At 38.3% G+C, this 22,507-nt stretch overlaps 1 protein-coding gene across 5 annotated transcripts in view; it reads left to right on the top strand.

Moving 5' to 3' along the window:
• DMD (dystrophin) overlaps positions 1-22,507 on the top strand; it is a 1,914,059-nt gene that overhangs the window by 1,766,714 nt on the left and 124,838 nt on the right. For all 5 annotated transcript variants that reach the window (XM_054720874.1, XM_028129748.2, XM_054720891.1 and 2 more), the window contains one exon: positions 304-365. In XM_054720874.1, the coding sequence (XP_054576849.1) occupies positions 304-365 (62 nt within the window). The remainder of the gene's footprint in view (positions 1-303; positions 366-22,507) is intronic.

The following is a 22,507-nucleotide window of genomic DNA, read 5'->3' as shown; positions in this document are numbered from 1 at the left end:
CGATGGACTGCCTCCTGCACGCCCCCTACTGGGGACCGAGCCCACAACCCTGACTCAGAATCAAACCGTGACCTCTTGGTTCATAGGTTGAAACTCAACCATTGAGCCATGCTGGCCGGGCTGCTTTTACCTTTGAAAGCAAGGGTAGGAGCTTTTCTGCTTGGGAGATAAACATTCTCCACACGATGAAAGTCCTTTGAAGTACAGATCCTTAATGATTCAAAAGCAAACCAGGCCTTCCCCCCCTCCTTTTCTCTACTACCCATCATAAATCCTAAAGTCTTTCTTTGCATTTTGTTTTAGCCACGAGACCCAAACAACATGCTGGGACCATCCCAAAATGACAGAGCTCTACCAGTCTTTAGGTAAGGACATGGCCATGTTTCTTATAGTGGATTGTATGTGCAAGTCATTTGTTGTCTTGAACATTTCACTAGATTGTTTAAAGGGTGAAAATTTCACCTTTCTACCCCTCATTTCAGTTTTTCAGACGTTCCTTAAAAATAAGTTTTAGAATTTCACTGATTCCTGGAAATTTAATATACCCGAGTAGGCCAAAAGGTCTTCTAGTTTTCTTTGAGCCTAAAAAGATAGCAAAAATACCTGCAATTTATGGCAATTTTTTCCCTCCGCCAAGGAAGAAAACTGTTTGGAGTTTCTCTTATTGATTTCTTCCTTGCAAAACCAAGACATCGTTTTGCCAAACCACAAATGTTGTGCAAAGGGATTTTCTGCCGTCCTTCCAATGCTTATAACTTCTAAGCCTGTCAGGTCATCAGTGTGAACATTTAACTGACTTCTCTCCTATGGCTTGTTCTGTGTTTGTGTGAGAGCCTGACAGTTCTTTTACTCCTCATAACTTGGAATTTATTTGAACAGATACACAGTCTCCAAATAAGGGGAAAACACCAATCTTTTTCATGATTGATGAAGGTCCACTCTATACCATTTAAGTTCCTTCTGGAACCATCTGAAATGAATTCTGTTACATTGTCACTAATTGCTGTTGTTGTTGTTTTAAAAATATATTTGTATTGATTTCAGAGAGGAAGGGAGAGGGAGAGAGAGATAGAAACATACAGTGATGAGAGAGAATCACATGGCTGCCTCCTGCGTGCCCCACACTGAGGATGGAGCCTGCAACCTGGGCACGTGCCCTGACGGTGAATCGAACTGTGACCTCCTGGTTCATAGGTCAACCTTCAACCACTGAGCCACACCAGCCGGGCTGATTGTTGTTTTTAATAAAAAATAGTCATGTCTTCTCTACTACTAAAAATTTTTGTCTGCTTTTCTGTGAATGGATGTATTTACAGATAAAAATGTATGAGGTGAGCTTTTCTGTGAATGGATGTTTTTACAGATAAAAATGCATGAGGTGAACTTACGTGACAAAGCCCATGGGAATCAGGATGCTTAAACAAATTGTGTAGACATAAATCTATGTTGGGTATATGTGTGTATCTGTCTGCCTATAGCAATTACTACCTGTCTCTCATAGGTTTCTATTGATTAATGAATTATAGCTATAGAGACTTAAGGAACGGGATATTATCCCAAAAAAATCGTTTTCCTAAACTTTTGCTACTTATAAATTACATAATTTTATTCTAGAAAATCTGAAAAATACAAATAAAAAGCATGAAAAGAAGTCACATAATTCTAGCCAGACATAGCTATTACATTTCAAGTAATATTTTGTTTTTATTTTCAGTGTAGCAGTGTGTGTGTATGCGTGCACATACATACATACATACATACATACATAAACACACACCTTTTAAAATTGTAATAAAATTTAGATCAGGTAACTTTTAAGTGCTGCGTTTTCAGCCCCTACAGAATGTTCTGGCTTATAATGCTGCACTGGTTAGACCACAGGTGGTAAACTTGAATGCTTAGATTTTGGCAAATGAGAAAATGAAGAGTTCATCTGAAGTGGGCAGAGTCTGTGCTGGGGGGAACTGGTCGTCCCAGCCCAGTGCTATCAGGACCTCAGATTTTTCAAGAGAAACTAAAAATCTGTCGATAAAGAGCTAATTTAATCTTGTCCATGGGCCTCCTGATTATAACCTTTGGTTTACACAGACTCAGCCCACTCATCATTTTCACTCTAATTACAGTGATCTCTAGTGGTAATCTTTTAATTTACTTTCATTTTTAAATTATTATTATTATTGTAGAGTTAATACTGTTTCATAGTTTTTAGTTTAAAAATATACACAGGCTAACAAATGAAAAAGAAAAGACAAATCATCTAGCCCCCTTTAGAATTAACTAAAGTTTAATAATCTAGTAGGTATCTTCAAAAATACCTTTTTACAAAAGTTTGATCATTATGTTTTATAGTTAGCTTTTTTTAAAGGTATATTACCTAAAAGTAATGTACCATGGTCATATTACCATTTTATTGCATTGTATTATCTACCATCTTGCTTTTAATTATTGTGTAATGAGAAATCACAAATATGGTTGATAAAAAAGCTAATTGTGAACTGTCAATGAGCTGGTGTCTGTACCTTCAAAAGGAATTGAATACAATTTTATCATATTTCTAAAGCTTTCTCAGGATGCTGGATGTGATGGTAAACTCAAAGCTCATTGGTGTCCAACATCATTTGTAACCTTGGGCAAATCACCTGCCTTTGGAACATAATGGAATTTTACAGTTGCAGGGAAATTTAGAGCTCGTTTATTACCAACTTTTTCTTGGGTGAAATCAACTATATTGAGGTCATTTACACAAAATAAAATGTAGCCATCATAAATACGTTATTTCCAACCCCCTTTGAAATACTGTTTTTTGCTACCCTAATAACAAACATTTTGGAAATGAACTAGGTGTCAAATTTGTTTTTTAGCTTTCAGAACCAATATTCCAGTATTTTTGTTAGAATCAAATGTTACTTTTCTCCAACGGTGACTGAACCATATAACATGTCCATTTTTTTATTTTATTAAAAAAAGTTTTTAAATATATTATTTTTATTGATTTCAGAGAGGAAGGGAAGAGAGAGAGATAGAAACATAAGTGATGAGAGAGAATCATTGATGGGCTGCCTCCTGCACGCCCCACACTGGGGATCGAGCCTGCAACCTGGGCATGTGCCCTGACTGGGAATCGAACTGTGCCCTCCTGGTTCATTGGTCAATGCTCAACCACTGGGCCACACCAGCTGGGCACATGTCCATTTATTGAGAGTCTACTGTGTGTGCCGCACATGTAACATGTCAGCAGCCATCATGCATGGTGGATGATATCCACTGCCATATTGCACAGGGCAGTGAAGTCAGGTGCAGAGAAAGCATTTATCAGGACTACACAGCTATAAGGGGCTACACTGGTATTTGTCCTGGGGCTTCTGTTATTTTCACTTATCTCATTGAGTTTATTAACTTAGTAAAGTATGTCCATGTAGGTTGCTGTGTGTGCACCTGCTTTACCTATGGATAGACGGTTACTCAAATGGTATTTCTGGAACAAACCATTGCTTTTCTAGCAATAGTATGGTGGGCTCCTAGACAGTAGGCACTCCTCCTTTTGCTGTTGCCAGTTGCACATGGAATGATTGATTTAGTTTGTCATGTGTCTACATCCCTAAGATAACCTACAAGATTAAGTACCTTCTCACCCCTAAATTATAGTGTTTCAAAGTTAAAATATAAGCAGAACATCCGGAAAAGTAAACTTTTATTTCTATTTTATTTTATTTTTTTATTATTTTATTATTTTATTTTTTGTTAATCCTCACCCGAGGATATTTTTCCATTGATTTTTAGGGAGAGTAGAAGAGAGAGGGAAAGACAGAAACATCAATGTGAGAGGAACACATTGATTGGTTGCCTCCTGCACAAGCCCAGACCAGGGCCTGGGCCCGGGCCCGGGCCCGGGCCCCGGAGGAGCCTGCAACCAAGGTATGTGCCTTTGACCGGAATTGTACACGGGACCCTTTTGCCTGCAGGCCAATGCTCTATCCCCTGAGCCAAACCAGCTAGGGCTTCTTTTTTTATTTTATATATTGGCTTATGTTTTTCCTCAAGAGGTATCTCTTTAGATCCAAGTTGCTATTCTGAGCTGGATGAAATGATTGGAAGCCTTCAATTGCACTCAATTCATAAAAGGTATTATGGCATCAAAACTGGTGTTGTGTGGTGTGTTAAATGTTTTAGCAATACTTTAGTAGGTCCCTCTCCTAATAAAACCCCAGCCTGTCTGTGGAAACATGTTAAAAATATCAAGATGTGGCCTTTCCCCATCATACCCCTCCCCCCCACTTCAGACATACCTTTACTGTGGACGCTGCAGTGGCTCACAATGTGCATGAAATGTTACACATTCCTAAATATGCCCACTTCTGAGGAGGTTTTCATAGTCTAATTTGGCAAAAATCTCCAACCAGCCTTTTCAACACACTTTGTTACCTGCCTTACTCCCAAAAGCATTCAAGTGTTCCCCCCTACCCGGGGTCTGAACAGCACAGTGGTATAAGCCAAGAACATTTTGTAAGGACTGAAAAAGTAGCACTTGAGCATTAAGTGTTGGAAGGCTGCACTATTTCTTGAAATGTTAATATTGGAGAGCTCTAGTTAATAGCATTCCAGCTGATTTTCTTTTTCATTCTTCTTTCCCCAATTTCCTACAGTGAATTTATATTATCTACAATTACATATTTAGCAAAAAAGTTTCATCATCAGAACTCCCTACCCCATTCCTCAGGGTCCCTATGGTTGTAATTCATTAACCAATAAGCACCTAAGGCAGAAAAGCTACCATAGCCATACTCACACACACACACACACACACGCACTCCCACACACGTACATATATACAGAATTTATGTTTAAATACCCTGATTCCCATAGATTTTCTCGGGTAAATTTAAACACAAAGAGATCTATCTTCTCATGGGTTGTTACTCTCTAAATATGTCCATTCACAAAAAAGAAGACTTAGAAATGTTTCATGGTAGAGAAGACATGGATAACTTTTTAAAATTAAAAAAAATGTATGTTCTTGCCTCCTTTGTCAAATATTAATTGAACATAGTGGTTTCGGGGGGCAGTGGGAGGATAAGGACACATATGTAATACCTTAATCAATTAAAAATGTAAAATAATTCATTTCAGGTTGTTCTCAAGGGATCTAAAAAGGTGTTATTTCAGTGAGTTTTTATCAAATGTTAAAAAAATATTTGTTTTTCCCTTACTTTTAGCCAGTGTCCCCATTCAAAAAAATTCCAAGTTCTGAGGTGGAATAATTTACCAGGCTCCCACACATACACACAACAAAGCATAGTAAAGAAATAATTTCAATATTCCCAATAACGACCTGACAGTCATTAGGAGTTTGAACATTGGAAGGTCTCCAGAAAATTTTTTACGCAACATTAACAGTTTGGCAGAAGAATTGTCTTGTTTTCATAAGAAAGAAATCAATAAGAATAACTGGAAAAGTTTTCTTTCAACATTTTTCTCTGACTACTCCTATTGCAGTTGGGGTGAATGATATATAATAAACAAAGCTTCCCGTATCGATTTTTTTGTGGGCCTTAGTATCCTTATCTTTAAAATGAGTGTATTAGACAAAAGTGTCTTAAGAATTTTGTTTGTTTTTTCTTACTTTGGGTTGAGGTGGAGCAGGTTGCTTCCAAAACTTGCTGTGATCATAATTTTTCAAGAAGTACCTTTGGCTGACTCTGCAGACAAATGGGTTTCTAAAAGTTTAATCATTCCTATTTTTAAAAATGCGCATTTCGGGAAAGCAAACAACAGAGAGAAGGTTCTGCCACCCCTCCCTGTCTTATAGGCAGAGTTAGACAAGCTGTTACTGGGGCCGAGGCCGGTTTGGCCCAGTGGATAGAGCGTCGGCCTGCGGACTCAAGGGTCCCAGGTTCGATTCCGGTCAGGGGAATGTGCATTGGTTGCGGGCACATCCCTGGTGGGGGGTGTGCAGGAGGCAGCTGGTCGGTGGTTCTCTCTCATCAATGTTTCTGGCTCTCTGTCCCTCTCCCTTCCTCTCTGTGAAAAATCAATAAAATATATTTTTAAAAAAAAGAAAGAAAGAAAAAGCTGTTATTGGGTAGGGAGACTCTGGAGCTGTTTCCCACAAGCCCACTGGGCCATGAATGTGTGGTTGAGAAGGCATGTTCTTCATCGTTTTTCTGAAGTAATAATGGGCTCAATTCATGAGGTGAATTTCAGGTTTCTTTTAGCATCTTTGCAAATGGAATGGAAATATCATCGTTTCAATAGGTTATCTAGGTGATTTAAAATGTAAAGCTGTTGCCCTAGCTTGTTTGTCTCAATGGATAGAGTGTCAGCCTGTGGACTGAAGGGTCCCGGGTTCGATTCTGGTCAAGGGCACATGCCTGGGTTGCAAGCTCGAACTCCAGTAGGGAGTGTGCAGGAGGCAGCCGATCAATGATTCTCTCTCATCATTGATGTTTCTATCTCTCTATCCCTCTCCCTTCTTTGAAATCAGTAAAAATATATATTTTTTAAAAATAATAAAAATTAATGCTCTTTAAGGCTCCAAAAGGTATTGAAAAATCAGTAAATGTTAGTAACGTGCTCTGGAATTTATTTTGAAATACTTACATAGTATTGATTTATGTGAAGTGCCATTATATGATTAAAAGCCTGTCATTTTCTCACAATTTATGTTTAGGTTCTTAAGTGCATCACTGAAATTTTAAATCAACATTTTTTTTCCCAACACCATTTATCCCCCTATACCCTTTTCTACCAAGTCGACATTTTTTTAAAAGTCTCCTCCCCACACACATAAAATATGCATGTGCTGCTTAAAAAATACTTAAAGTATTTCTTTGTCTGTCCTATTGAGGGTATATTAATTATAAATACTATAATATCTTTATGTAGTGCCCTCCATGACTCCTTTCTGAACTACAATATGAGGTGTTTACATTAGTAATACCAGCAATACAGCCCAGGAATAGCAGTTTGCAAAGGAGAAACATAGGTAAAAATAGGATAACGTAAAGAGAGAATCATTAAGCTTCAGAAGGTTAACTGACTCTATTTTAAATCATTAACTAAAATCAGATGTACTTTATGAACTGACATTACTTAACTCAATTTCCATTTCCTTCCTCGAAAGCCCCTTTAACCCTCAGTTTTTTTGTCTAGTGGTATTGGTTCTCCTGTAGTTCTGGCATTCTTTAGAAGGATCTAGCCACACTTACCTGTTGTCCAAATTTTTTTAAAATATGTTTTTACTGATTTTAGAGAGAGGAAGGGAGAGAAACATCTGATGGACCGCCTCCTGCATGCCCCCTACAGGGGATCCAGCCCGAAACTCAGGCATGTGCCCTGACCGGGAATCATTCCGGTGACCTCTCAGTGCCCAGGACTATGATCAAGCAACTGAGCCACACTGGCCAGGGCTACCCAAGTTTAGGAACTCACTATTCATGATGTTCACTTGAATGATGCAAAAGCTCTAAATTTTCAAAAATGGGCTTATGAATGTTTTAGAAATTCTCAGCGAAAGTGGTCTTTAAAACACCTGTGATTTAAATAAAGGCAGTCCATCATCACATGGCCCTGAACCTCATGTCTGTTGCCTGAGAAGAGCTTCAGAATATTCAAATGAGGGTTTAGGTTTTAGGGTCTGCTGAATTTGAAACTGGTGTGATTCTTCAGCAGTCTTAGTTAAGAGGACTAGTTAAGTTCCAGTTAAAGTCAAGAAGCTAAGAGCATCTTCAAGGTGCATGAATATCATTATTAATAAACTAGAGGCCCGATGCATGAAATTCGTGCAAGGGGCTTGGCCCTTGCAGCCGCAGTGGCTTGCCTCGGCTCTCGCAGCCCTGGCTTCGTCCGGAAGGTCGTCCAGAAGGTCGTTAGTCTGTCCAGTCTAATTAGCATATTACGCTTTTATTATTATAGATAACTGCAACTGTCAAGATTGAGTTAGAAAGACCAGTGGAGAAATCCTGTGCCTCTGTCCTCAGTTTGCCAAGAGGAATGAGAATAAGAGAGCTTATTCTCCCTCTCTTTTGATAGCTTTCTACATTCCATTAAGTATTCCCTCCTGAGGATGCTCTATGATTAGGAATTGCAGGATTCGGAATGATGATGAATTCCTTTTGCATCGGGAGCTGGTCCTATTGCTTTTTTCAGCATATTTTGTAAACTAAACTGTTCTCAACTAAGCTACTCAACATTTAGCAAATTCCTTGTCTCTTGTTCTAGTTCCTTACATATTGCTAAGTATTAAAACCTTTGCCTTTCGATTTTTCACTAGCATAATGCCTTGAACTGGAAACAATATCTAAATTCAGATCCAAGTTTGGGTGTGACCTTGAGCTAGTCCTTTGCTTTATCTTGATCGTCAGTCCCTAATATCTGGTTTTAATTTAACTTATGGCTAGATGAGGGTTTGGTTTTATGAATGCTATGCCCAACTCTCCAGTTTTTGTCTGTCACCACCAGCCTGGAAGATACGAATACTAGGACCTTCACATTTATAATAATTGCACTTTCATTTGTGTAGCTGTTTACAGTGTACAAAAAGTTTGTAGGAATAGCCACATTTATTCTTTAGACAGCTGTAAAATTAGGTATATAGCTGGCATATGACCTACATTTTCTATCAATTTCAGTTTCAGATCTTCTGGCCTGCCATCCCTTTGAGTAGACTTCCTGTTTCTGATTTGGAAAATAATGCTTTCATATCAGTGGGTGGGGCAACTGTTTTTTTTTTTTTCTTCTATTTGGACTTGAGCAGGCTGAAGCCGAAGACTTGCTTTGACCAATTCATACTGACATATGGGTAGAAGATAAGGCACCAAGTCCACAGCACACGTTTTATGGTTGCTAGTTCACTATTCTCAAAGGAATATCCATTACTTGTAGCATGATTTATAAAACTGCTTTATCAGCGTAATTAAGCTATGGAATCTCAAATGACATTCTTTATTCCCTAGCTGACAAAGTTAGCAGAGGAGATTTACTCAGATTTGCAAAATAGAGGACATAAGACATTAAGGCTGTTATAAATGTTCTTCCTTTACTTCTATCCTGCTTATAAAAGAAAAAAGAAAAATAATCTGTTCTTTTAACTTGAGTTAGGATCAATTGATTTTCCCAATTTGTAAAATAGAAATGTAATCTTCAAATGAAAATTTATGGCATTTTACTGGAATATTCTTTTATAATATTTTTTATTGTTCAAATAACGAGATTTAAAGCTTCTAACTGAAGAGCATAAATAAATAGATATTTCTGAATTGCATCTTCCAAACTTTATTTCAGAAGGAAACTCGGAAGGATTCTCTCTCAGACTTGGATTGGTGTACAATTTAAAAGAGCTGCCTAATTGTAGTTTACTTGCTCTAAATAAGAGAAGCAGTAAGGTTACACCTGCGGCTATGAAAAAAGTGCTCGATGGGTACAATTTTATGTTGGTGGGTCTGCAGAAGACAAATTTTGCATATAAAGTAAAGGCATCTAAAAATGAAGCTGCTCTTATTCAGACATTTCCAGTATTTATTTTTTAAGCACACAAGTCTGATTACCTTTGTATACCTCTTGGGAGCTGCAGTTTTGCTGAAAAGAGAGCCAGAGCAGTCAGAACACTCCCACAGAATAGATAGTGAGTTTTTTATTTTATTATTTTTAAAAAATATTTTTATTGATTTCAGAGAGGAAGGGAGAGGGAGAGAGATAGAAACATCAATGATGAGAATTATTGATAGGTTGCCTCCTGCATGCCCTCTACTGGGGATCGAGCCTGCAACCTGGGCATGTGCCCTTGACTGGAATCGAAGCCGGGACCCTTAGTTCACAGGCCGACGCTCTCTCCACTGAGCCAAACTGGTTAGGGTGATGGTGAGTTTTTAAAGTTCGCATCCTGTACAGTAGTAATAAAATGACCTAAAAATAATCTGAAAGTCTTTCTTATGACATAGTGGATGAATCATTAGCTTATTTCTGAATTGGTGATAGTCTGTAGGAATGTTTCAGAATTTGCCATTTCACAAAGTCTTGATCCTTTGCATAACTCCAGGGAAGTCCTTGGGCCCTTCATAAATTGAAGCTTATGTAACTGGGGCATGTTACGTGTGTGTGTGTGTGTGTGTGTGTGTGTGTGTGTGTATGCATACACACATATTTACACATGTATTTTTTAAATATATTTTATTGATTTTTTACAGAGAGGAAGGGAGAGGGATAGAGAGTTAGAAACATCAATGAGAGAGAAACATTGATCAGCTGCCTCCTGCACACTCCCTACTGGGGATGTGCCCACAACCAAGGTACATGCCCTTGACTGGAATCGAACCCAGGACCCTTCAGTCCGCAGGCCAATGCTCTATCCACTGAGCCAAACCAGTCTGGGCTACACATGTATTTTTATTTTTATTTTTATTTTTTTTAAATATATTTTATTGATTTTTTACAGAGAGGAAGAGAGAGGGATAGAGAGTTAGAAACATTGATGAGAGAGAAACATCGATCAGCTGCCTCCTGCACACCCCGCACTGGGGATGTACCCGCAACCAAGGTACATGCCCTTGACCGGAATCGAACCCGGGACCCCCCAGTCCGCAGGCCGACGCTCCATCCACTGAGCCAAACCGGTTTTGGCTACACATGTATTTTTAATGAAGCATTTATTTTGGTGGGAAAGTTTCATTTTATATTCTGCATTTTAGTTTATTTAAAGAGGCTGTCAGCCTGGCCCGCGTGGCTTAGTGGTTGAGTGTCGACCTATGAACCAGGATGTCACGGTTCGATTCCTGGTCAGGGCACATGCCTGGATTTTGGGCTTGATCCCCAGTGTGGGGCGTGTAGGAGGCAGCCAATCAATGATTCTCTCTCATAATTGATGTTTCTCTCAGTTTTAGAGTGAGCTTCTTGGCAGGTCTTTTTTGTTTTTGTTGTTTTCTTTTTTTAAATATATTTTATTGATTTTTTGCAGAGAGGAAGGGAGAGAGATAGAGAGTTAGAAACATCAATGAGAGAGAAACATCAATCAGCTGCCTCCTGCACACCCCCCACGGGGATGTGCCCGCAACCAAGGTACATGCCCCTGACCGGAATCGAACCTGGGACCCTTCAGTCTGCAGGCCGACGCTCTATCCACTGAGCCAAACCAGTTTCGGCTCTTTTTTGTTTTTTAACATACAGTACGTCACAGACTTTTAGGTGGTCCTACTGAAACTGACTAGTATGTACTCACACCACATTGAACTCGCTGCACAAGTTCAGCAAGGCTCGATCTGGTCTGTACTTTGTTCTGTGAAATGAACTCAGTGATCATGCATTTGGATGTCATGGCAATGTCAAATTGCTATAGAAGTTGCTTAACACACTCTCAGTTTCTGTCCTTGCAAAGGACCATAATTTGAATAGCACTGTCCGAGAGAACTTAATTTTTTAAAGTGTAAATGTCAACTGAAATCAAGTGACCTTGGTGGGGAGAGGATAATTAATTGACACCAAACAGGAACACCTAAAAAATGTTATTTATGGAACTTTATATTTTGCCAAGGGTGACAAGCCCAGGCAAAGGAGGGATCTATCTTCTTTCTCATTTCACAGCCATTCTTAGCCATTATTTTGGAGGTCAAGGTACTCGAATCTCACTCCATTTTAGGAGATGGCCTGGGATGAAGTGAATGCCTTTCTCACCCATATAATTAAATATAATGTATAGAATGTAATATTTTTCAAATACAAGTTTCTTTTTATCTAGAATGTAAAATGTGGTATGTATCCCCTTTACATTATGTGTTGAATTCAATGGGAAACTGATTTATTTTACTGTGACTTTACTGTTGTCACTATATGAGTTTAGGTTGGGTGGTAATGTGATGTAGCAGCAAAATAGTTTATTGACCTTGAGACTAGCAAGATGTGAACTTGAGTTCTGGCTCTGCTACCAGTTCTCTGTGGCCAAAGACAAAGGCACTAACAATTTTGAACCCCAATTTACTGATTTGTTTCGTACTTATGATACTGCTTTCCTTGGGAAGCATTGTGGAGATTAGAGATAATATATGTAAAATGACAAAATGTCTGACATAGTAACTGCTCAAGGAATCATAATTGCTATTAATGATGATTACGATGATTCACTATCTATTATTATTAGTGATATTATCGTATCTCATGTTCATCCTTATCTAAAACCTGTTGGGGTTCTAATGTCAGATACCAAGAGTTTAGATGGTGAGGGAGACCTAATGTAGGTCTTCAAGTCTGACACTCGAGGGGCCACTTAATTTTTTCTAAAGTAGTTTAACTCTTAACCAAAGTACCAAGGTTCACGCCTGATTGGCGTGGCTCAGTGTTTGAGTATCGACTTATGATCCAAGAGATCATGGTTTGATTCCGAGTCAGGACATGTGCCTGGGTTGTGGGCTCGATCCCCAGTGTGGGGCATGTAAGAGGCAGCCGATCAATGATTCTCACTCATCATTGATGTTTCTATCTCTCTCCCTCTCCCTTCCTCTCTGAAATCAATAAAAAATATATTTTTAAAAACCAAAGTTCCAAGGTTCACTTGATCACAATTTATCCTAACTTTTTAGAAAGTATACACTTACCTTAATTTGAAAAGCAAAGTAAAATAACAAATTTCATACTGTGTTCTTTTTTTTATTGTCTTAAGTTTTACATATGTCTCCTTTTTCCCCAATTGACCTCCTCCTCCATCCCTTCCCAGCCCGGGCAAGCCCCTACCGCCCCAGTGTCTGTGTCCATTGGTTATGCTAATATGCATGCATACAACAAGTCCTTTGGTTGCTCTCTAACTGCTCCCCCCCCACACCATTTGTCTCTAGATCGATCTATTCTTATTCATCAAATTATGTTGATCATTATATCCCACATATGAGTGAGATCATGTGATGTTTTATCTTTCTCTGACTGGCTTATTTCACTTAGCATAATGCTCTCCAGTTCCATCCATGCTGTTGTAAATCATACTGTGTTCTTTACCTTCTCCCAATTCTAAAGTAATATACCCTTTGTAATAGAAAACAATATGCACCGTAACCTTTAACCATAAATACAGATGACTTGATTAATACACATATGTGTGTAATTTATATTTCTCCTCCTGTCTATGTCTTTGAGACCTTAAAAGCTTAAATAAAGTACAAAATCAAATATATGTGTCATAAAACAAGCTGGTAGAGTAATATGCCCAGTAATTCATAGGTAAAAAGAAAGGAGAAAGTCTGTAAAATAATGTGACATGCACAGAAAAATGCCTGACACATAGTAAACACCTAACAAATGGTGGTAGCACTATAGGAGGCAAGGGAATGGCCACAGAAGTGGTAAGGAGTTTTCTGTGACATGCTGGGGGTTTTGATGCTGAGATATTTTACTTGGGTGATATATCAATCAGGTCCAGTCAGGAAACAGAAACCACTTTAGATATTTCAAAAAGAGGGAATTTGCCCAGCTGGCATGGCTCAGTGGTTGATCATCGACCTATGAACCAGGAGGTCACAGTTTGAGATTCCTGGTCAGGGCACATGCCCGGGTTGTGGGCTCAATTCCCTGTGTGGGGCGTGCAGGAGGCAGCCAAACAATGATTCTCATCATTGATGCTTCTATCTCTCTTCCCCTGTCCCTTCCCATAAATCAATAATTTTATATATATAGGCATTTAATGCCAGAAATTGATTACCTAATGATGGAGGAGTTAAGAAGCTAAACAGAGAACAAGGAGTCTTCGCTATACCCAAGATTAGAGGGACCGTGGCAAGAGGGCTATCATCAGAGCCCTAGAAGCCAGGACCATCAGGTGGAACTAGAACCAGTGGCCAGTTAGGAGCACTGGGGGAGGGGCTGATGGGAGAGAACTGGAGCCAGGAAGGAGCCATAGCTACTGGCAGAGCTTTTGCTAAAGGCAGAGAGGAAAAGGGAGAAATAGCCTCACCTCTCTTTTCCTCCTGCCCTTTGATCTTCTGCCAGTGACTCCCATTGGCTAAACTTACCTGGAAGTCAGTTGGTAAGGGAGCATAAAAATGCCATTCTCTGTAAGAAAGAACAGGGGAGGAGGAAAAGGTCAGAGAATGGATCTGAGAACCAGCAAGCAAATAGATGAAATAGAGGAGACCTCATGGCAGATGAGGCAGCCAAACATCTATGCCAATGTGCAGGGATGAGAAACACAAAGCCTTAATAAAAGCTATCCAAGGTGACTTAGAGATGGCACTAGAAGGGCACATTAGGTTGAAAGGAAACTAACCTAAAAATAAGGAAGAGCAGTTAGCAATAAGGTTATTTGCATGGGATTTCAAACACTGAATATAAGCTCCCATTCATTTGCTTATAGTACTTGTATTATTTATAGTTGTTTATTCTCAAGTCTCTCAAGTTTTTTTTTTTTTTATTAAGTTGGTTGGAGTGTTGTCCTGTACACCAAAATGTTGCGGGTTCGATTTCTGGTCAGAGCACATACCCAGGTTTCAGGTTCAATCCCTGGCCAGGGCTTGTATGGGAGGCAACCGATTGATGTATCTCTCTCTGTGTGTCTCTCCTCTGTCTCCCTCCCTCTCTCCCTCCCTCCCTCCCTTTCTCTCTCTTCTTAAAATAAATAAATATATCCTCAGGTGAGGATAAAAACAAAACAAAACCTGTCTTCTTCATGTTTGTCAGCAGTGCCTGGCACATGGTAGCCTCTGAATAAATAAATTGGTCATTGAATAAAACACAGTACAGCAAGAGAGAGTGATTTTGCTGGGGAAGAAGACAAATACCACTTAAGAAGATGAAAGGTTAGTTCTAGCTGGTTTGGTTCAGCCTGTGGACCGAAGGGTCCTGGGTTTGATTCCGGTCAAGATTCATGATGTTTCTCTCTGTCTCTCCCCATCTCTTCCACTCTCTATAAAAATCAATGGAAAAAATATCCTCAGATGAGGATTAACAACAACAACAAAAAGATGGAAGGTTATAGATGATATTTTCCTAAGGCAGATTATTAAACTGGCAAGATGGAACTCTCTGGAGAAATGGAATCCTTTCTAGAATATAGAAGATAAAGCCTCATAATAATAAAAATAGCCAATATCCATTAAGTTGTACATTTTATTTGCAGCTTGGTATTTTAGCAAAACCATATGAACTGCTACTCTGGAATTAATTTTGTTCTTAAAGGGAATAATTAAATGATGATCAAGAAGATAAGACCCTTGAAAGAAAGAGTCAATATTGGATCTGGAATTTATATAACAAGGGAAGGAAACACTGAACACAATTTGATGTGCTGATAAGCCTCATTTATTCATTGGTTCCATGACTCAATAAACATTTAAGAGTGTGCCAAGCATTGTGAACCCTAAACTTTAGGACATCAGACTAAAAATATTATGAAAAATAAGATTTATTAAAGGTATACATTTTTTATAATCTTATTTTTCTCGAATATTAAAACGCTTGTTCACTTCAAAAATTTTGGAAGAAAATAAGTATAAAAAAAAAGAAAAATCACCTCAAGTCTCAGCACCTAAAAATAACCACCATTTACACTTAAAGGATTCCTTCCAATCTTTTTTTCTATGCATTTTATGTGGTTGTTTGAGATAATAAACTATATAATAAAAGGCTAATATGTAAATTGTCCCCTTGGGAGTTTGGGAGACCGGGAGTTTGATCACTCGCTATGACGTGCTGACCACCAGGGGGCAGCATGGAACATGGCGGGTGACCGGCAGCAGTGGGGCACTGAGGGAGTGAGGGAAGGAGGAGGCGGGGAGGCAGGGAACCTGATCAGCCCTGATCACTGGTCAGACCTAGGGACCCTACCCGTGCAAGAATTTCGTGCACCAGGCCTCTAGTTATATTTATAATGTTGTATGCTACTTTATTCCTTAAATATTACAAGTTTTCACTCATTTTTAACAATTCTTCCGGTTTGTTATATTTTCCAAGTTGCATTTTCTTAGAGCACCACTTTTTAAAACGAATTTCCCATTTTTCTTTCAAAATATGTTTTTATTGGTAGAGAGAGAGAAAGAAAGAGGGAGAGAAACATCTATGTGAAAGAGAAGCATCGATCAGTTACCTCCCACATGTACCTCAACCGGGGATTCAACCCACAACCTGGGCATGTGCCCTGACTGGGAATTGAACCAGTGACCTTTCAGTACACAGGACGATGCCCAACCAACTGAGCCACACAGGCAAGAGCTAATTTCCCATTTTTCAAAAATTAGTTTATGGAAAAGGAAACTCAAATTTGTGTTGAATTTATGGAAATAAATCTTTTAGATTCTGGAAACTTATTATAAAAAGACTTCTGAAAAGAATGCCAAGTAAAGTGTTATGATGTCTTCATGCAACAAGCTACTTGTGTATTAAAGATATTACAGAATAAAGTCTGTGTGGTCAGAAATAGGCAATCAGATATCAGAAGGTTGATAAGTTAAATTTATTCTATGATAAATATAGTTTGGAAATTTGAGTGAACAGTTTTCTACCACAAATATCTTAATGGATAAATTTTCCTTTATGAAATATTTATGGTCTCAAGGGGACAAGGCAACTATCCTTGGAAATGTTCAATATTACAGGAAAATCATTGCCTTTTTTTGCAAACAAATTTATTTTTTATCATTTTAATATGTTTTTATTGATTTTTAGAGTGAGAGGAAGGGAGAGGCATAGATAGAAACATCGATGAGAAACATCATCAATCCATGATTCCCCACTGGGGATCGAGCCCGAAACCCGGGCATGTTCCCTGACTGGAATTGAACTGGTGACCTCTTGGTTCAAGGGTCAATGCTCAACCACTGAGCCACACCAGCTGGGCTCTTAGCAAACAAATTTAGACAGAAACTCAAATTTATATGTTTTTCTTAGTTTTAATATTTACACTAACTGATATGTAAAAATTCACTTAGCTGTAATCATCTATCTGGAAAGAGAATGGCTAGCAGAACATGTTATCTTCTCAAAACATTTGTGCCTATAATTATCACATTCTGTTCAAGGTTCTGCTTACACTGCCAATTAAGGCTGTAGCCTCTTGCTTCAGTTATGTTTTCTGGTCAAGATACAGTTAAAGGGTATGGAGCTAATAATTTTTTCCACACTTGCTTCCAATTTTTTGCTGCTCTAAGTTAGACTGTGAGGAACATCTTTGTGAGTAAAGCCTCTTCATATTTGATTTGTAGACATGTAATCACTGGGTATTAATCTTTTAAGTTACTTGGTATATGTTGCCTGAAATTCTCTCAAAAGGTTGTACTTATTTACATTCTTTTTTTAAAAAGAGATTTTATTTATTTATTTGTTTATTTTTTATTTTTTATAATCCTCACCCGAGGATATTTTTCCATTGATTTTTAGAGAGAGTGGAAGAGGGAGGGAAAGACAGAGAGAAACATCGATGTGTGAGATGGATTGGTTGCTTCCTGCACGAGCCCTGACCAGGGTCTGGGCCTGGGAGGAACCTGCAACTAAGTAAGTGCCCTTGACCTGAAGAGAACCTGGGACCCTTTGTTCCACAGGCCTATAGATGCTCTATCCACTGAGCCAAGCCAGCTAGTACCAATTTACATTCTTAAGTACATGAGACTGCCCATCTAAGCCCTTGCCAGCGAAGAGCATTATTTTTACCTTTGCTATTGTAATAGGGAACATAAAACCGTCTTGTTGTTATTTGCATATCTTTGATTACTAGTGATCATGACCATTTACTTTTAAATGTTTACTGAGCATTTTTCCACCTTTGTGAGTAATGTAAAAGCAAAACCAATTTAACCAAACAAAACTCGTCCAAACTTTTGTGAGATAATGTAAATTTCTTTGCATTGTGTTGAGGGACTCTTGGTAATGAGAATCCTGATTGCATCAGTACTGTTTTTGAATTACGTCCTAGCTTTCTTTTCTCTAAGCTAAACAAGTCTAATCCCTTTATCCATCTTCATTGGGCCTATTATCCACCCATTATTGTTAGATTTTCCTATTATCTATTTCAACTCCAGTTTTTTCACATTTTTTAATACATGCAGACCTTTAAACTACAGTGGTTCTCTTAATAAAGGGCTATTCAGTTATGGGAGAGGAGGAAGCTTGCTTCCTGCCTCTTGAGTCATGGAAACTCATACATACCACAGGTATGGACAATTTAGTTTTATAGTTCCATGTGAGGCACCTATTTTATTCCCCATAAGTATGGAGTACTTAGAATATTCCAGGTCCTGCTCTGAGGAACAGAATACAAGGGAACATAAACATAATCCCTGTCCGTCTCCCAAGCCCATGTGAACTCACACATGCACTGGTCCTTAAGGTGTGATAGAAGTCCTTGTCCATGGGGAGTGAAGGGCCCAGCACCAGGTCTACTTGTGGCCAATGGGGGAATGCTTAAGTTATTCTAAGTTCTGTCTGTCTGTGAAACCCAAATGACAACCATGTTATTTCCTTATGTTGCTGATCTAATAGTTTATTTTTTATTGAATTTATTGGGGTGACATTGGTTAATAAAATTATAAGTTTCAGGTATATAATTCTATACAATATACAGATGATGTGTTACAGAATTGTAATAGTTTATCAATGCCAGCATATACCTATTTTGTTTTTCAAGGCAAATTTAAATGTTTCCAGGTTGGAATGATTGAAGGTTTAAATTCAATCTAACAACACGCACATGCACATGCGGAGCCTATCATTGCCTGGTATCTTCCTACTTGTTTTGTATGGATTCTAGAAAGGCGTATGTCAGCTTCACAAAAGACCTCACCGTCTTCTTTGGGGAATAAAATTGACAAACATGGACTAGTTAATAATGCTGTGTATACCAACTCACATAATGTCAAGGTCAAATGTACGGTATATATAGATAGAAAGTGCAATATTGACTAGAACCATTGGGGAATTCTTTTTGGAGAGAAGAAAAAAAATCATTGTTCTGGGAAGTAATTTTGTAATATTTAGACAAATTAAAATGTAGGCTAAGATATTACAGGTAGGAGATGGAGCAGCATAAACAAAGGTAAAACTGAAAGAGTAGTTTGTTGAGGGTTGGTGAGGACATTGTTCTTTGAAAATCTACTCCAGAGTTTTGAAGAAACACCTGATTTATTGCTATTATATTAAGGGTATATTAAGTACCGTACATTGTAGAATGAGAAATTTGAATCTCATTTTATTGCCAATGGGAAAACATTGTTGAATCTTCAAAAGAGAGAGATGATGAAGTCTGTGTTCTGTTTTTAGGTATAAGAATTTGATGGGATAGTTTCAGGATGTTTGGAGAGGGAGAGATTAGTTAATTTATTTTGTTTTGCTTTGTGATATTTGAGATGCTGAGGGTCTTAAGATAGCAGTGGGAGAAAGAAAAGGGGAGCATGACTCCAGAAGGTTTCTTCCCAAGGTAGAATTGCCTGAAAGTAGTTTTAGGTTGGGTGAGTTTTAAAAAAAAAGAATTATGATGCCTTCTAGATTTTCAGCCTTGGTAACACAGCGAATAGTGATACCATTGAACAAAAAAGAGGAATTGAAAATTGAGGCAATAGGAAATAGATCTGAAATTTATTGATTTTATATACTTATGGATTTGTTTATATGGTTCATATTTTTATAAAATTTATTTTAGGTCCTGGTTCATTTGATTGGAGTGCCATCCCATGCACTGGAAGGTTTGATTCCTAGTTAGGGCACATACCTAGGTTGCAGGCTCCATCCCCGGTAAGGGCGCGTACTGGAGGCAACCAATGTCTGTCTGTGTCTGTCTCTCTCTCTCTCTCTCTCTCTCTCTCTGTCACTCTCCTTCTCCCTTCCTCCCTAAGATCAATAAAAAATTATTTTAGGATGCTTATATAAATGTGTGAACTTCCACACCATATGCATGTATTTCTCATTAATCTTATCAAAAGCCCATGAAGTATATTATCTCCATAGTGCAGATGAAGCTCAAAGAAAATGGGTAATTTGCTCGGATAGCAGAGCTGAGATTTAAATGTACTTTACACTCCTAAACCAGTGATTTAGCCCCTGAGCTAAACTTTCTTCCTGGAAGTGACAGTGGCTTTTGAAGAGGAAGTATCCTGGAGCCATTTGAAAAGGAAAACGAAATAAATATTTTAGAATAATCAACATGATAAAAAGATTCCTTATATTTTAAAAAAAGATTTTTAAATTGCTTTTTAGAGAGAGAGAGAGAGAAACATCGATGTGAGAACAAAATATTAATATGCTGCCTCCTGCATGCCCCTTACTGGGGATCATGCACGCAACCTGAGCATGTACCCTGCTGGCAACCTTTTGGTGCACAAGACGTCACCCAACCAACTGAGCTACACTGGCCAGGGCAAGATCGCTTGTATTTTTATTACATTTTATATACGAAATGATAGGGACAAGGTAAGGTCCCTAGCTTTTACTGAGTAAAAGTATATATCCTGGACATATTTCTCCTAGGAGCTTTTATGATACAATATCTCATGTAGCCTTCACAGCAGCCTTTGGACCAAGTACTGTTATTGTTCCCTTTACACATGATGAAACTGAACCTTAAGGTTTAGAGAAGTTAAGGTTCCCTGCCCAAGCACACCGGGAGACTGCATCATGATTATGAGGAGTGGCTTTAGTGTCACATTTGAGTATGTGTGCGTTTTCTTTTTATTTGAGAGAAAGGAAAGGAGAGAGAAAGAGAGAAACATTGTTGTTCCACTTGTGTATGCATTCTTTGGTTGCTTATATTTGCCCTGATTGGAGATTAAACCCACAGCCTGCATTGCAACTACGCTTCAACCAACTGAACCATCTGGTCAGGTCAAACAGATTTGAATTTTAATCCTTAGGCCTTTGGTTTATTTGTCTGTAAGATGAGACTGAAATAACAGTATCAGAGTTGGGGACATTATATGAGAATTTGTGTATTTATCACTAACATCCAGTAAGCATCCAATAAATAAGAGCCATTATTAGTGTTCTTCTATTGCAGAGTCATAACTTAGAACCAATCAATTTTCCATCTTTATTCATCAGTTTTTCCATTACACAGTAATATTCTTCTGGAAGATGGTGGATGAGGCAAACAATTTGGAAGAAATCACACACACAGGGAAGTTTGATCAGAAGATAGATTTAATACTCAGTCATTTTTTAAAATTTAATATGTGTACATGATTTTCAAAGAAAGAAGAGGGTAGTATGAAAAGTAAGTCTCCCTCTCAGCCCTGATGTCAGTCCTCAGAGGCAATTAAATAGTGTAGTTCCTGTGTTTCCTTTTGTAGATATTTTATGCATATGCAAGCAAATGTGAATATAAATAAGCTCATTTTTACACATTGATCATATAATAAACACGATGCTCTGTCCTTTGATGTCATCACCTTTTATATAATTAAACTAAAGCCTTTTTTTCTGAAGAGTAACAATCGGACAAATTGTGAATGAAAAGTTACTATCTTGCAGAGTTATGTTAATATTTTTATGAGATGTAAACACATAAATAAATGTACAAAGTTTATAATTAGCAATCAGTAGCCTTTAAGTCAAGTTCAAAACTATAAATGCTAACTGGTTCTCCTGACTTCCAAAAAAACCCCATTATTACTAAATAGGGATATTAAGATTATCGTCAAAAGTACGGAGAGGGTGAACTCCTTTATATGCTGACACATTTAAGGGAGTGTCTGCACTTGGCTTCTTAATTCAGGATTTGGACTGCTGACGCTCTTTAAAAGAAATTTCACATCCTCTCTTCCCGACTTCCTCATAATACACACTTCACTTCAGAGCAATCATGACTTTCTATGTTAAGGTGGTTAAGAGTCTTGAAAATTTAAGATCCCAGTCTCAAAACTACTCCAACGAATGAATTAGGCCTTGCTTGCTTCTGGGAAAATGTATTTTCCAGATTTAATATGATATCAAATACTTGTCAAGGTTAAAGAAATTCGTTGTCTCTCTGTTCAGATTGCGAGCAGGTGGGAGCCCTTAAGCCAAAAGAGTATTTTTGAAGCCCCACTTAGAATGAGCCTTTGTATTTGGTTCTCTGACTCTGGCAAGGAAGGGACACTGCCATAGGGGTGTTAAATGTTCTTACAATGAAATAAAACAACATAAAGCATAAAACAAGGCAGCCCAGCCAAAGTGGCTCAGTTGGCTGGAGCACTGTCTCATACACCAAAAGGCTGTGAGTTTGATTCCCGGTTAAAGCACATACCTGGAATGTGCCCTGTGGAAATTAATGTCTGCAGGTTGAGTTTTAGCAAAAAAAGTTTTTTGCTAGACGGTTAATTTGCTTTTTCCATGGTAATTATGGTCATATTTCCACTGATGTTCGTTTTGACATCCATTTTATTCATGGAGGTATTAAGGGGAATGGATACTGGGGGGAGTGTAGAGGTTGGGGCCTAGAAAAATGGAATGGGGAGGACAGAGGATGCAAATCATTTTCAATCAGAATCTAAAACTCATGCTGTCAGATAATTTCCAGGTTGCAGATTCAATCCCCTGTGGTCAGCATGTACAGGAGGCAACCTATGGATGTTTCCCTCCC

This window comes from Eptesicus fuscus, chromosome 1 (genome assembly GCF_027574615.1).
Source record: "Eptesicus fuscus isolate TK198812 chromosome 1, DD_ASM_mEF_20220401, whole genome shotgun sequence".
Taxonomy (NCBI): Eukaryota; Metazoa; Chordata; class Mammalia; order Chiroptera; family Vespertilionidae; genus Eptesicus; species Eptesicus fuscus.
This window is presented reverse-complemented; position numbering and strand designations above follow the sequence as displayed.